General features: G+C 37.6%; 1 protein-coding gene across 2 annotated transcripts in view; it reads right to left on the bottom strand.

Moving 5' to 3' along the window:
- The window catches only part of pxna (paxillin a), a 36,219-nt gene that overhangs the window by 13,331 nt on the left and 10,748 nt on the right, over nucleotides 1–12,140 (bottom strand). Inside the window, exons 1-4 of one of the 2 annotated variants that reach the window (XM_016284626.1) lie at nucleotides 8,464–8,950; nucleotides 3,347–3,534; nucleotides 1,037–1,244; nucleotides 730–922 (exon numbers count right to left, since the gene is read on the bottom strand). In XM_016284626.1, the coding sequence (XP_016140112.1) occupies nucleotides 730–922; nucleotides 1,037–1,244; nucleotides 3,347–3,534; nucleotides 8,464–8,935 (1,061 nt within the window). In that variant the 5' untranslated portion in view covers nucleotides 8,936–8,950. Of the gene's footprint in view, nucleotides 1–729; nucleotides 923–1,036; nucleotides 1,245–3,346; nucleotides 3,535–8,463; nucleotides 8,951–12,140 lie in introns of those variants that run through there. The other variant, XM_016284627.1, reaches the window with a different exon arrangement.

Here is a 12,140-nt window from a genome sequence, read left to right as displayed (position 1 = left end):
TATTTAAACATCATTCAATTTTCTGAAGTTATGACAGAAATATTAAAATAATATTTTAAAGAATAGTTCTACTCATTAAAAGTGGTAAAACAAATATAAAATATTACAATTACAAAATAAAAATATTAAATATTAATAAAATATACTCTTTTTTTTTTTTTAAAGGTCTCTTATGCTCATCAAAGGTGCATTTATTTGATCAAAAATACAATAAAAACAGTAACATTGTGAAATATTATTTTTAATTATTAAATATTAATTTAATTTTTCTAGTTGAATAGATTTTAAAATGTAATTTATTCCTGTGATGCCCAGCTGAATTTTCTGCATCATTACTCCACTCTTCAGTGTCATATGATTCTTCAGAAATCATTCTAATATGCTGATTATTGATAATAAGAAACATTTATTATTGTCAGTGTTGAAAACATTTTTTGTTAATAATTGTTAGTAACTGATAATATTAAGAATCATTATTAATAATTGAGCACCAATAATAACTGAGCAGCAAATCAGCATATTATACTGATTTCTGAAGATCATGTGACACTGAAGACTGGAGTAATGATGCTGAAAATATAGCTTTGCATCACAGAAATAAACTATATTTAAGTTAAGTGCATTTATATAAATGCAGCCTTGGTGAGCAAAATAGACTTCTTTTTACAAACATGAAAAAAAAATCTTAACTATAAAAAAATAAATATTTTCAGTAGTGTGCAAGCTTACGCAGGGGCCGGCACGGAGCTCTCCAACTCATTAAGCAGGTTCCCCACACTGGGTCTGCCATCTTCTATCCCCCGTCCGGGTGCACTGCGTTTGGGTTTCTCTATCTTAGGAGGAGGTGCTTTCACTACTGATGAGACGCCGTTTTCTGGGACATAGCGCTGGGCATTGCTGGCTGGTTTGGGTGGGTAGGTCTCTATGAAACACCAAAAGGAAAAACATCTATTGGATTTGATATACTGTCAATAATGCGCACATGATGTTTGTAGAGCTTTAACAACCCATTAACTGTGAGGTTTGAAGCGCTCACCTTCAGTAGGGAAGGCGGGTGTGCTGTGCTGTACAGCGTTGAGCTCCAGCAGCAGACGGTCCAGCTCTGACAGGTTACTGCCCAGTAATGAGCTCATGACGGCGGCGGGGGAGTCAGTAGTCTTCTGCTTGTTAGGGAAACTATAGACGTGCTCTTCTTCAGACTGTGACACACGAGGACTGGTGCTTTTCGGAGCTGAGCTGAAAGACTTGAGGAAAGAAAAAAATGAAGTTGCTTTACTTTTACTAAGCACTTTGACAAGAGCAGAAATAGCCAACATGGGTAAACATTATGAAAAAAAAAAAAAAAAGCTATGATACTGTACATCTGGGGTCTCAAAGCACCGCTTTATGTAGACTAAAATATTAATGGATACATTTTTTTAACTTTGTGTAACAAGGGTTGGATGAAAATTTCACCTTTTGTGTGCCATGACAAAAACAACAGCATAAAAGTTTGGAATTACATGAGGGAAAACTTTTTTTTTTTTTTTTTTGGATGAGGATCAACATATCGGTCCATCCACTTTTTGGAAAATGGAACACAATGCATTTTTTTGTGATACTGCATAATTTGCCATTTAACCACAAAATAATTGCTAAAAGCACAGTACTACTTCTACATGTTAGTCTGATAAAGAAACATGCATGAATGAGAAAAAGCATGGGCAGTGCTTTAATGTTCATAAAGATTTGTTAAATGCAATAAGCCACAAAAAAAGAACTAAAGCTTTCTAAATTTTTTTCCCTCTCATGCATGACTATTGTGACTATCTAGAGTCACATGTAATATGGTAAACGTGGTATCAGAATAATAGAAATAACAGCAAATTTTCCACAAAATTCTGGAAATTACAACCACAAAATCAACAGTCATGTTGACTGCAAAAAGTCACCAAAAGCGAAATCTTGGTGGGACTGATATGTAATGACAGAACATTTATTTTGGGGTGAACTATGCCTTTAAATAATTCCTGTAATCCCATAGAGCCAAAAACATACACTTAAACACCCAAATGTATTCAGTGTGACCGCTATCAAAAGCACCTGATGTCTTTCACAGAATATTTAAAGAAACTAAGCTACAAACACATTAAAATATGACCACCTATATTCACATATCAATGCATTTTCAATATTGAGCAACTTAACCCACCCTGATGTGTTAATAATAACAGACATAATTCAAATCAAATTGAACAATATAATACTCCAAAGCAGTCACATACCTAAAAGTTGAAAAAAAGCATATAATAAACTGGGCTATTTAATTATAAAACTGTTGGCCAGTGCATTACGGCTTCAAACAGCCTTCCTCAGAGCACCTAATCGAAGCATCTTAAAGGTGCAGCCACAAAAACAGTCAGATTAATTCTCTCTAGGGCTGTCAAAATGGCTGAAAAACTCAATTCGAATTTTGTACTTAAATATTATCAAAATTCGAATTATATTCGAATTTAAAATGTATAATTTCAAAACAAGTTACGGTGAAGAAAAGCTTTTGGCTTCTCTCCTGAGGCCACAAGAGGGCGCATCGAGCAAAATATTACTAATGCACATTTATTCAAAGCAAAAGCCTCGAATTTTGTTGAAAAAATGTTTTTTTCAAAGTTGAACTTGCATTAATTTTACATGGCTTTCTAAACATGCGGCTCTTTTGTGCGAGACGCGAGTGCAATGGTGATAGATGTCCCTCTAGAAAATGCGCGAAATATGTGTTCTGTGTGAACGGCTTGGTTTCAGTTTTGATGTAAACAAGATCTTCTCCGCATTGATGTTCTCTTTTCCCGCAACATTTGTAATTAACAATGCAGCAGCGCCGCATCTAGTGGCTTCAACTGGATAGGCTGACAAAAACATAATGCAACGACACTTACATCGTCATCGCATCTCGTGCGCCACTGATAAGGCTGCCTCCTTAACGCACATCTAAAATTCGAATGCAACGTTTTTGTATTCGAACGTGGATTTTTATTTAAAATTCGACGAAATTCTCTCCATCACTGAGAGTGGAAAATGGTTGTGAAAAACTAAATTATGACTGTTTTTAGTCCAAGAAAGCTCGACTAACACTGTAAGTGAACTTAGATGCCACAAAGATGTATAATATGGCCGCATTCGAGAAACCTTGAATATGTTGAACCTGCTTAATGGCACAAGTGCTTTGCTCGAGGGCACAACAGAAAGTGGAACAGGCCGGCTTCTGGTATTTGTCATAAGGTTAAAGGATAACCGAGCAGGACTCATATAAAGACCAGCAGACAGCTCTGGGGAATAAAGAAACCCTACAGGAAGTAATGGTGCCTTTTACCTGGGTTGATGAGTGCTTCGATTCTGGCTTTTCTACCCAAGATCCATTCAGTGTTTGAGCAGGAGGAGAGGCTACGTCCTGATATGAGTCACTTCCTGAGGGGTAGGAATATGGCGTCTCTTCTGGCAGAAAAACAGCTTGTTTGGAAATGTGGGAGGTTGTGGACTCCAAATCCGCGAGAAGAGCATCTGTAAAAAACAGAACAATTGAAATATTGGTTTGATTCTCAGGGTTGGTTGGTTTTTTAACGCCACGAATCACATGATCAGGATGGTGAAATCACTGCAGGCTTCACTCATATGGGGTGTGGTGAGAGCGACAATCTCACACGTAAAGACTGCTCTGAAAAAGCATGCCTACAGGGATTGATTCAGCAGGAAGTAAAGTGCAAAATGCATGTGCATAAACAGACACTTCTTAATGCACACGTAAAATCAATATTCAAAAGCCATAAGTGCAGGAATAGAACAGAAAGCACTTACACAATCCGCACACAACTAAGAAAGCTTGTAAAACATGCTCTTAAGTGACCGTCAACACATCTCTGGTTTAAAAGTCCTTCATTTAGCAATTACTTCTACGATAAGGCACCTTTAGATCTCGGTTGCATCAACATCTTTGCTACCGAGCGTGTCACGCCATGTCTACACAGGAAGTGATTGATGTCACATTGCAGCATGACAGCTCGAGGTTCTGGATAGTAGAAGCGAAGTGACATGTCACCTTAATATATCTGTCAAACTGAACCAGTGAGCCATGATATGATAAATAATAAAACTAATGAAATTCTAAAACAGATCGATATAAAAAAGGACTAGCCTACGTATGGGTTATCGCAGAATAGCAAAATAATTGTATATATAATGTGTGCATGTGTTTATAAAAAAAAATATATATATATATATTTAAATCAGTGAGCAAGAAACATGGTCTGAGGATAAAAAAAAGAATCAGAATATTATATCATAGGTAATAAAATTCAGAGGAATTTATAAATATAAAATGCATAAACGTCATTAATACAGTATAACACACAAAATTCAGAGCAAATAAATTCATAAATATTTAGCTCATAAAATCCAGAGTAAATCAATCCATAAATATATAAGGCCTGATATTCAGAGCATATTATTTGAAAATACATAACACAAAATTCAGAGAAAATTAATTTATAAACAAAACAAAAATCTATTGATAAACAAATAATTCATCAAATTCAGAGGAAGTGCATAATATACAAAATTCAGGACATATTAATTCAGAAATACATCACAAAATTCAGAACAAATTGGTTTATAAATATAGAACACAAAACAAGAGCAATTAATTCATATATAATTAAACTTATATTACAAATATTTCAGACAAATGTGAAAAATACTGTAGAGCTTCCATGCAGCACACTAGGTGTCTGTCAAATGAAGCATCGGTTGTCAGTGTTTGGGATTTGATTGTAATTTTTGATGCTTTTCGACACACCAATCATGTCCAGTGTAGAGATAATGATCATCTAGACGTTAGGTTTATCTTCTACCACACGTGTTATACAATCCAAACTCACACAAGACGAGTGCAACAAAATCATCAAACTCAACAAGCAACTTGTGTAAGCAGGTAAACTCTGGTCAGTCCACATTGTTAATCACACAATATCAACAACAGCAGATCCCCAACATCACCATTACAGCCACAAACACATGAAACAACCAGTTAAAGGCAAATAACAGGAACGGAGTGAAGCTGGTTACTTACACTGTGAGCGGGACAGACAGAAACGCCCTGCTGAGCTCTGTGTCTTTACCTTCGCACTTTATCTCAGACAGGAGGAGCTACGACAAGGAGTGGAAAAAACAGATAGGATAAGGATGGATTATCAAAGAGAGATAGAGCGATCTAGACAGAAGAGGAGAAGAGAGAGGACAGGGAAAACGGAGCACTTCGAGACAGGACAAGTATCGTAAACTCTTCTGCGTTCAGTAGCAGTGACTGTGGAGTCGTCTGAGGGGAGGGCGGGCGTTTGTTTTTTCGACAGGTGCTAACTTTAACGTCCCCTCCACATACCAGATACTAAAAATGCTGCGGTATATAACCTGCCTGCAGCTGTGTACAGGTCACTAATCTGGTCAAGCCAGAGAAAGACACCGCTACCATTAGACGAACAGATTACCCTGCTAAATGACTCAGTCAGAAACACTTTAGGATCATGATTATGTCGTTTGCCAAATAAATGTGAATATTATTTACAACAGCAAGGACTGCAAGACTTTGAGACATGAATCTGATCAGATCTTGACTGTTTGTTCGGCACTCGGCCTGATGAGGGAGTGGCAAAGGAAACATTAACCCATATTTCTCTCTCGCTCTCTCTGCCGTTTCTCTATCAAAACCCATTACACTGATTTTTGCAATCGCTCTCCCTCACACTGAAAAAAAAGGGATAGTTCACCCAAAATTGAAAATACCCTCAAGTTGTTCTAAACCGGCTTCTTTCTTCTGTTAAACATAAAAGAGGATATTTTGAAGACTGTGGGTAACCAAACAGTTGACTTGACGATAGCCATCGACTTCCATTGAATGCTATGGAAGTCAATGGGGACCAAAAACTGTTTGGTTACACACACTCTTCAAAATATGTGTGTGTGTTACGTCCCAGGTTATAATTACGATGTGTTTTGGTACGGTGTTTGTTTTTCCTTCCCCTTTCTTTTTCCCCTTTGTGTTCAGCAGAAGAAAGAAATTCGTAAGGTTTGGAACAACTTGACGGTGAATGAATTATGATGGAATTTTCATTTTTGGGTGAACTATTCTGTTAAGCATTAGACATCAAATCATTTGACAACAAAAGGCTGTATCACTTTAAGCAAAAAATAAGATAACTGGATTAGGAGATCACTAAAAACTAGGGATGCACCGAATGTTCGGCAACCGAAAGCGAATAAGCGAGAAGAACGAATAAATTGTACCGAACAATGACGTGACGCGATCAAATAGAAGCGCGCGCTAATGCAGCAAACATGACGGCAGTGTGGAAACATTTAAAGCTGTCCGAGAAAGACGCAAAAATCATGACACGCACCGACAGCGAGAGTCTGTTTAGTACTGCATTGCACGTCTTCGATGAGAAGAGGAAGGGGTGGTTGTTGCTGGTATGATGGAATTTTCATTTTTGGGTGAACTATTCTGTTAAGCATTAGACATCAAATCATTTGACAACAAAAGGCTGTATCACTTTAAGCAAAAAATAAGATAACTGGATTAGGAGATCACTAAAAACTAGGGATGCACCGAATGTTCGGCAACCGAAAGCGAATAAGCGAGAAGAACGAATAAATTGTACCGAACAATGACGTGACGCGATCAAATAGAAGCGCGCGCTAATGCAGCAAACATGACGGCAGTGTGGAAACATTTAAAGCTGTCCGAGAAAGACGCAAAATTCATGACACGCACCGACAGCGAGAGTCTGTTTAGTACTGCATTGCACGTCTTCGATGAGAAGAGGAAGGGTGGTTGTTGCTGGTTACTGTATGATGATTGAAATCGCGAAATGCCCTTAAACAATTAAATAAAATGCAGAATGTTATGTTTTCTAATACACGCACAAATTGCATGTGTTCAAACAGTGCTGCACGAGCTCGCGGCTGCAGGGTTCAAAGGCCAAAGCGCGAGGAAAATCTGCGCTGAAACGGTGTTACTCGTCAGCTGCTCAGTAACATTTTTATGAATTTTTACAAGGCATGTGACAATGTGATACGTGCAACAAACGTCTTCCCAAATTTGTAATGAGAATCATTTGTCAACAAAAAGAAGCACTGAGGTCTTCCTGCGGGTTTCTGACTAAATAAAAGCTGAGAAAACGCAAGAACTCCATCAACATTAATAAGTGTTATTATTGTAATTTTACTGTTGCTCCGTAAAATAAAATAAAAAAATATATATAATTACAACAGCTCTATTAATACATTTATTGTAACATTTACACAGTGTTCAGACTGGGATCTATAATATTTTCTAATGTTTTAAAAGAAGTCTCTTCTGTTCAGCAAGGCTGCATTTATTTGTACGGTAAAAAAAAATACATGCCTGATTCAAGAAGGGGGTATAAAAAAATGGTAAAAAAATATTATTTTACTAACTTTTTAATTTTAAGTTAAGTTGTGTTTTATTGATATAATGTCTGCTAGAATGTTAAAAAAAATTTCAGTGTTAAGTAAATATTTTTAAATGATTTTTTCTTTGAAAAGCAAGACAAAACAATAAAAAGCACATTTAGGCTATTTATGCAATGGTGAAAAAAATTGGCAAAATGGGGGAAAACCCGTGATCAGTATTCGGCCTTCGGCCCAGTGTTTCAGTTTGTTCGGCTTCGGCTATTTCGGTGCATCCCTACTAAAAACAACAATTTCTAGTCACTGAAACATAATGGTTGGAAATCAAAATTCTTAAATGCCCTAATTTGTCCAATTTTTTTATGACCGTGGGAACTCTGGTATTATTTTCTGATAAACATCTTAATATAAGCCAATTCTAAAGAATAAAAGCCTCAAAAACACCTTTGTCTTTGCCTGCTGCCAAATTAGGCCACAAGTTACTGTTGTATATGAGTAACAAAAACTATAAATAGAAAATGGAAGCATAACTGCATATATTCTTCCTTTTTTTCTATCAACTGTATATGATCATGCCACTAATAAACTAAGCCAAAATTGAAACCGCTGAACTTTGTTTGGTGTGCAATTATTGTTTTTTTTGTTTTTTTTTTAAGTCAATTGTCTGTTACTTCTGAGTACTCGGGTACTCATGTCCATCCATTATTATTTATTGCCAAGTCTTACTTATTTAAATGTTTATGTTCTCATGGCAGATATGTATGTATGCATATATGCAGAGCTCCTTAAAAAAACACAACAAATTCCTTGTGTGTTTGCACACACTTGACGAATAAAGCTAATTCTGATCCTCATCACAAAGGAACAAAACCTCAAAAAAGAGTGTCCAAATGAAAACCCACAGACCAATCACCCATATCTGCAAACATGTGTGCTAACAAAGATGCTGGGAAGTAAAATACACGCATTAACCTAACTCAGTGACAAGACAATAAGAGCCAATCCTACCTCCCCCCATCACCCACTCCGGGTCGGGGATCATGTATGTCCCGTCTGAATCCGTAGTGCCGGTCGACTGAACGACAGGACCGGTCAATGATTTTTCAGTTCCCAGAGCGGCGTGTGTGTCTGACGCCTTAAACACAGCTGAATCTGGGGCTGGATGTGGGTCAGGAGCGGATGTTAATGAGGACACTTGTACGGATGGAGCGACTGAATCCATTTCTAAAGCCGAAACTAAAACGGATTCAGAAATCGCCTGCATTTCTAACATATCTTCCCCAGCACCTGCTACCGAAGCTGACAGAGGTACGAAATCGGTTGAATCTGGTGACGTCTTCTCTGGCGAAGCTGACATATCGGCATCAGGCGTCGACTCTTGGGCCCGTCCCGCTTCTGGTGTGAAATCCTGCATGTCGAATTCCCAAAAATCCTTGTCAATCTCCTCAACAGCTAATGCTGATGAAGTTTCTCCGTCCATCGAGGAATAAAAAAAAAGGAACCGCACCCGAAGGAATCGAGCTCCGGATCCGGAAAAGTCTGGAGTGGGATGAGGAAAGGAAGGGTCGTTCCCGTTCCAAAGCATTCACAACATTCCACTGAGCTCGATTATGTATACAGCCGGCAGCTCGCTAGATAACGCTTTCTCTCAGGGGGATTTGCTTACATAAGCTATAGACACTACGCAAACCCATACATGACCACATTTTAGGGTCTACAAAAAAACACTACGGGGTTAAACATTCCCAGACATTATCTAGGAAGAAAGTCATTCCGAAAATCCTGCAAGAGCGAGCAGAGGACCATTATTCCTTTGAAAGACTATACAGGATGCCACTTATTTAAACATCGTTTATCACTGAAAACTCATCAGATGATCTATGTTCAGCTTCAAAAAAGGGACAGTCCACTTAAAATCAGTTATCATCTGTACAAATCAGGTCATTAAGAGCCAGTCATCATGGTTTCAGATTTACATTTTTAAGACCAAGTAAAGAAAACGTAAGGAATAAACTGAATGCAACACTTCAAAGTTAAAAAATTCAGCTTTCAACCTATTGTCATTAGTTTTACAAAAATAAATAGCTTATGGCTTGGATAGCTATGCTTCCAACTACTAGAATATGAGAATAAGGTTGTGTTACTCTGCAGAAAACGCCTAGCTGTGAGCGCTTGAGAGAGTTCATTTACGACTCTATTACCATCTCGAGCATCAAAACGCATGCATGCTGTCGAGAAAAAGATGTAATGTCCCTTGAAATGACGCATTTGTGACAGAGTCAAAATAAGGATGGAAAATGATCACTTTTATAAATGTCAACTTTTTGATGCAAAAAACGTCATAAGCTAACCTCCAAAAATAGAATATAGAATCTAAAAAAACATTATGACTTTTTTAACCAGTTAGCTCTATGCTATTGCTAAGCGAGCTTGTTAACCAAACAACTTGATGATTTTTAGTTTTGGTAACATTATTATGATGTAGGGCTGTACGGTAGGATGATGCAAATCCTGGCCACGATATAAAGCATCTATTAACAGACCTTTTTTTAGTGGTCGACCGATATATCGCCAAGGCCGATATTTGGCATTTTTTTAAGCATCGGCTGATACGTTTTTCTGTTTGGCCGATGCGTTCGGGGCGGGACTTAGGCGGGACTCCCTCTTGTTCGCCGTCGTCGTTAACAGTTCTGTCTAATACGGATAGAAGTCGGTCTAATAATCCGATAGAACAAAGGAATTAATATGTATACAAGGAGTATTATAACGATTGCTTTTATATTATTAGTAATGGAAAGGCAAACATTATAATACTTTCTCGTTTGCCGGCAGCATTCAGCAAATATGCATTTACATCATTTAAACAAATCTTTTTACCCTGGCTTTATTTGAAAAAATATAATTCCCAATGCACACAAACTTCCCAAAATACTTTAGAATAGTTTACTTCCTTTTCAATTATATTTTTATTAAATATTTATTTGTAACAATGACATAAAATTACTCATATCGTGAAATAAGATTTTTGTGGTATCACCCATCTCTATGTTGTTGCAACTAAAAAACATGAAATGACAATAAACATTGCATCATGATTACAAACAATTACACCATAATAGGTTTTTCTATCATTCCTAATCTTAAAAAAAAGACCACGTCCCAGAGAGGATGTTTGTTTTATTTGAGAAATTTGTATTGAGTAACTTATATTTTGGCATGTTACACTGAAATGCACTGCCAATGCAAATATAACTGCAGCATAACTTCCCCCTGACACAACCTCCTCTGGCACGAACGTCTATAAACAGTGAACAACTCTTGTTTAACGTTTAAAACATTCAAACAGTGGTAAGAAGAGAAGGAATCACTCAACGGACTGGGATTATTAGTGGAAAACAGTGACTATGCACTGCAAAAAATGTTGAATAATAGAAACCGGAACTATTTTATAACACATCATTTCACAGTCCACCACATTCATACCTCATAGGTCATTTAATCTGAGCGGTAATAAACAAAGCTGGAAATACGAGTCTAGGGTGCCAAGAACTGCTATTTCTTTGCCTTAAGGGCTCGTTATTATTGCCTATTTCATAATTCATCCATCTCCATTCACATGTATACTTGTACGTCCCCTTCTGGTCAATGAGTAGAAGTGCAGGAAACACCTTATGCACCCAAAGAGATAAAAAAAATTAGCTGATTGCCGTGCATTATTCTCCACATATAGCGCGATCTGAACTCTAAACACGCTTTATCAAAAAAGCCGGTTTTGTCCACTTTCAAGGCATTGCGCGAGTTCACGTTTTACTGCAGAAGCCGACAAGCGCCCTTTTGAATCGAAGCCGATAAGTCAATTTTAGCAAATCAGCGCGCTGTATTCAGGTCAGGTGACAAGGCTACTTTCAAAAGTTTGAAAAGTTGTGCTAGCTGAGAGGAGTTGATGAAGCTGTGATATCTTCTTCAGGGCGAAAAAGGAAAATAAAAGCTGAAACGTTTTCACGGAAGCTAGCAAAAGCAGCGCGTTACAATGGAGAGGGAAAAGCTCTGTGTATTGCGTGTAATCACATCCATACAGTTTATGATCACAACAACAACAACGTTTGTCAGGCATCTACATTGTCATCTGAGGAGATTGCAAACATGAAATGTGGAGTTACCTGCTTTTGCCAAAAAATGACTGTTGGAGTTATGTGCTTTTGGTATAAAACAATCTTTTAATATAGTAAAAAAAAAAAAAAACACTTTCAATGACCATTCATTTTGTAAATTACCTGCATTTGTTTAAGGCCCTGTCCACACGAACGCGGTTATTTTACACGGTTAGGCCGTTCGTTCCACATGCAAACGCAGCACCAGTTCACTGAAACCAAACATTTTTGAAAACGCCTGCCAGGGTGAAGATTTTCAAAAGCTCCAGTTGCAGTGTCTTCGTGTAGACAGCGAAACCAGAGTTTTTGGCTTGTGACGTCAGAGCCTGCGCTGTTATCTCCGCCTACTGGAGACTTTTTCAGGCTTCTGATTGCTGATTTCTGATTCCGGTAGAGATTATAGCGCCACCTGTTGGTTTGGCATGCTCTTGGCAGTGCTTCATAGCATGCGTTTGCGTTTTCATGTGGACGGAGATTTTTTTTAAAACGGAAGAAGGAAAAACTCTGTTTATAAAAATACCCGTGTCCGTGTGG

Source organism: Sinocyclocheilus grahami, unplaced genomic scaffold, assembly GCF_001515645.1.
Source record: "Sinocyclocheilus grahami isolate Dianchi unplaced genomic scaffold, SAMN03320097.WGS_v1.1 scaffold186.1, whole genome shotgun sequence".
In the NCBI taxonomy this organism is placed as follows: Eukaryota; Metazoa; Chordata; class Actinopteri; order Cypriniformes; family Cyprinidae; genus Sinocyclocheilus; species Sinocyclocheilus grahami.
The sequence above is the reverse complement of the archived record's forward strand: the minus strand, read 5'-3'. Positions and strand labels throughout refer to the sequence as shown.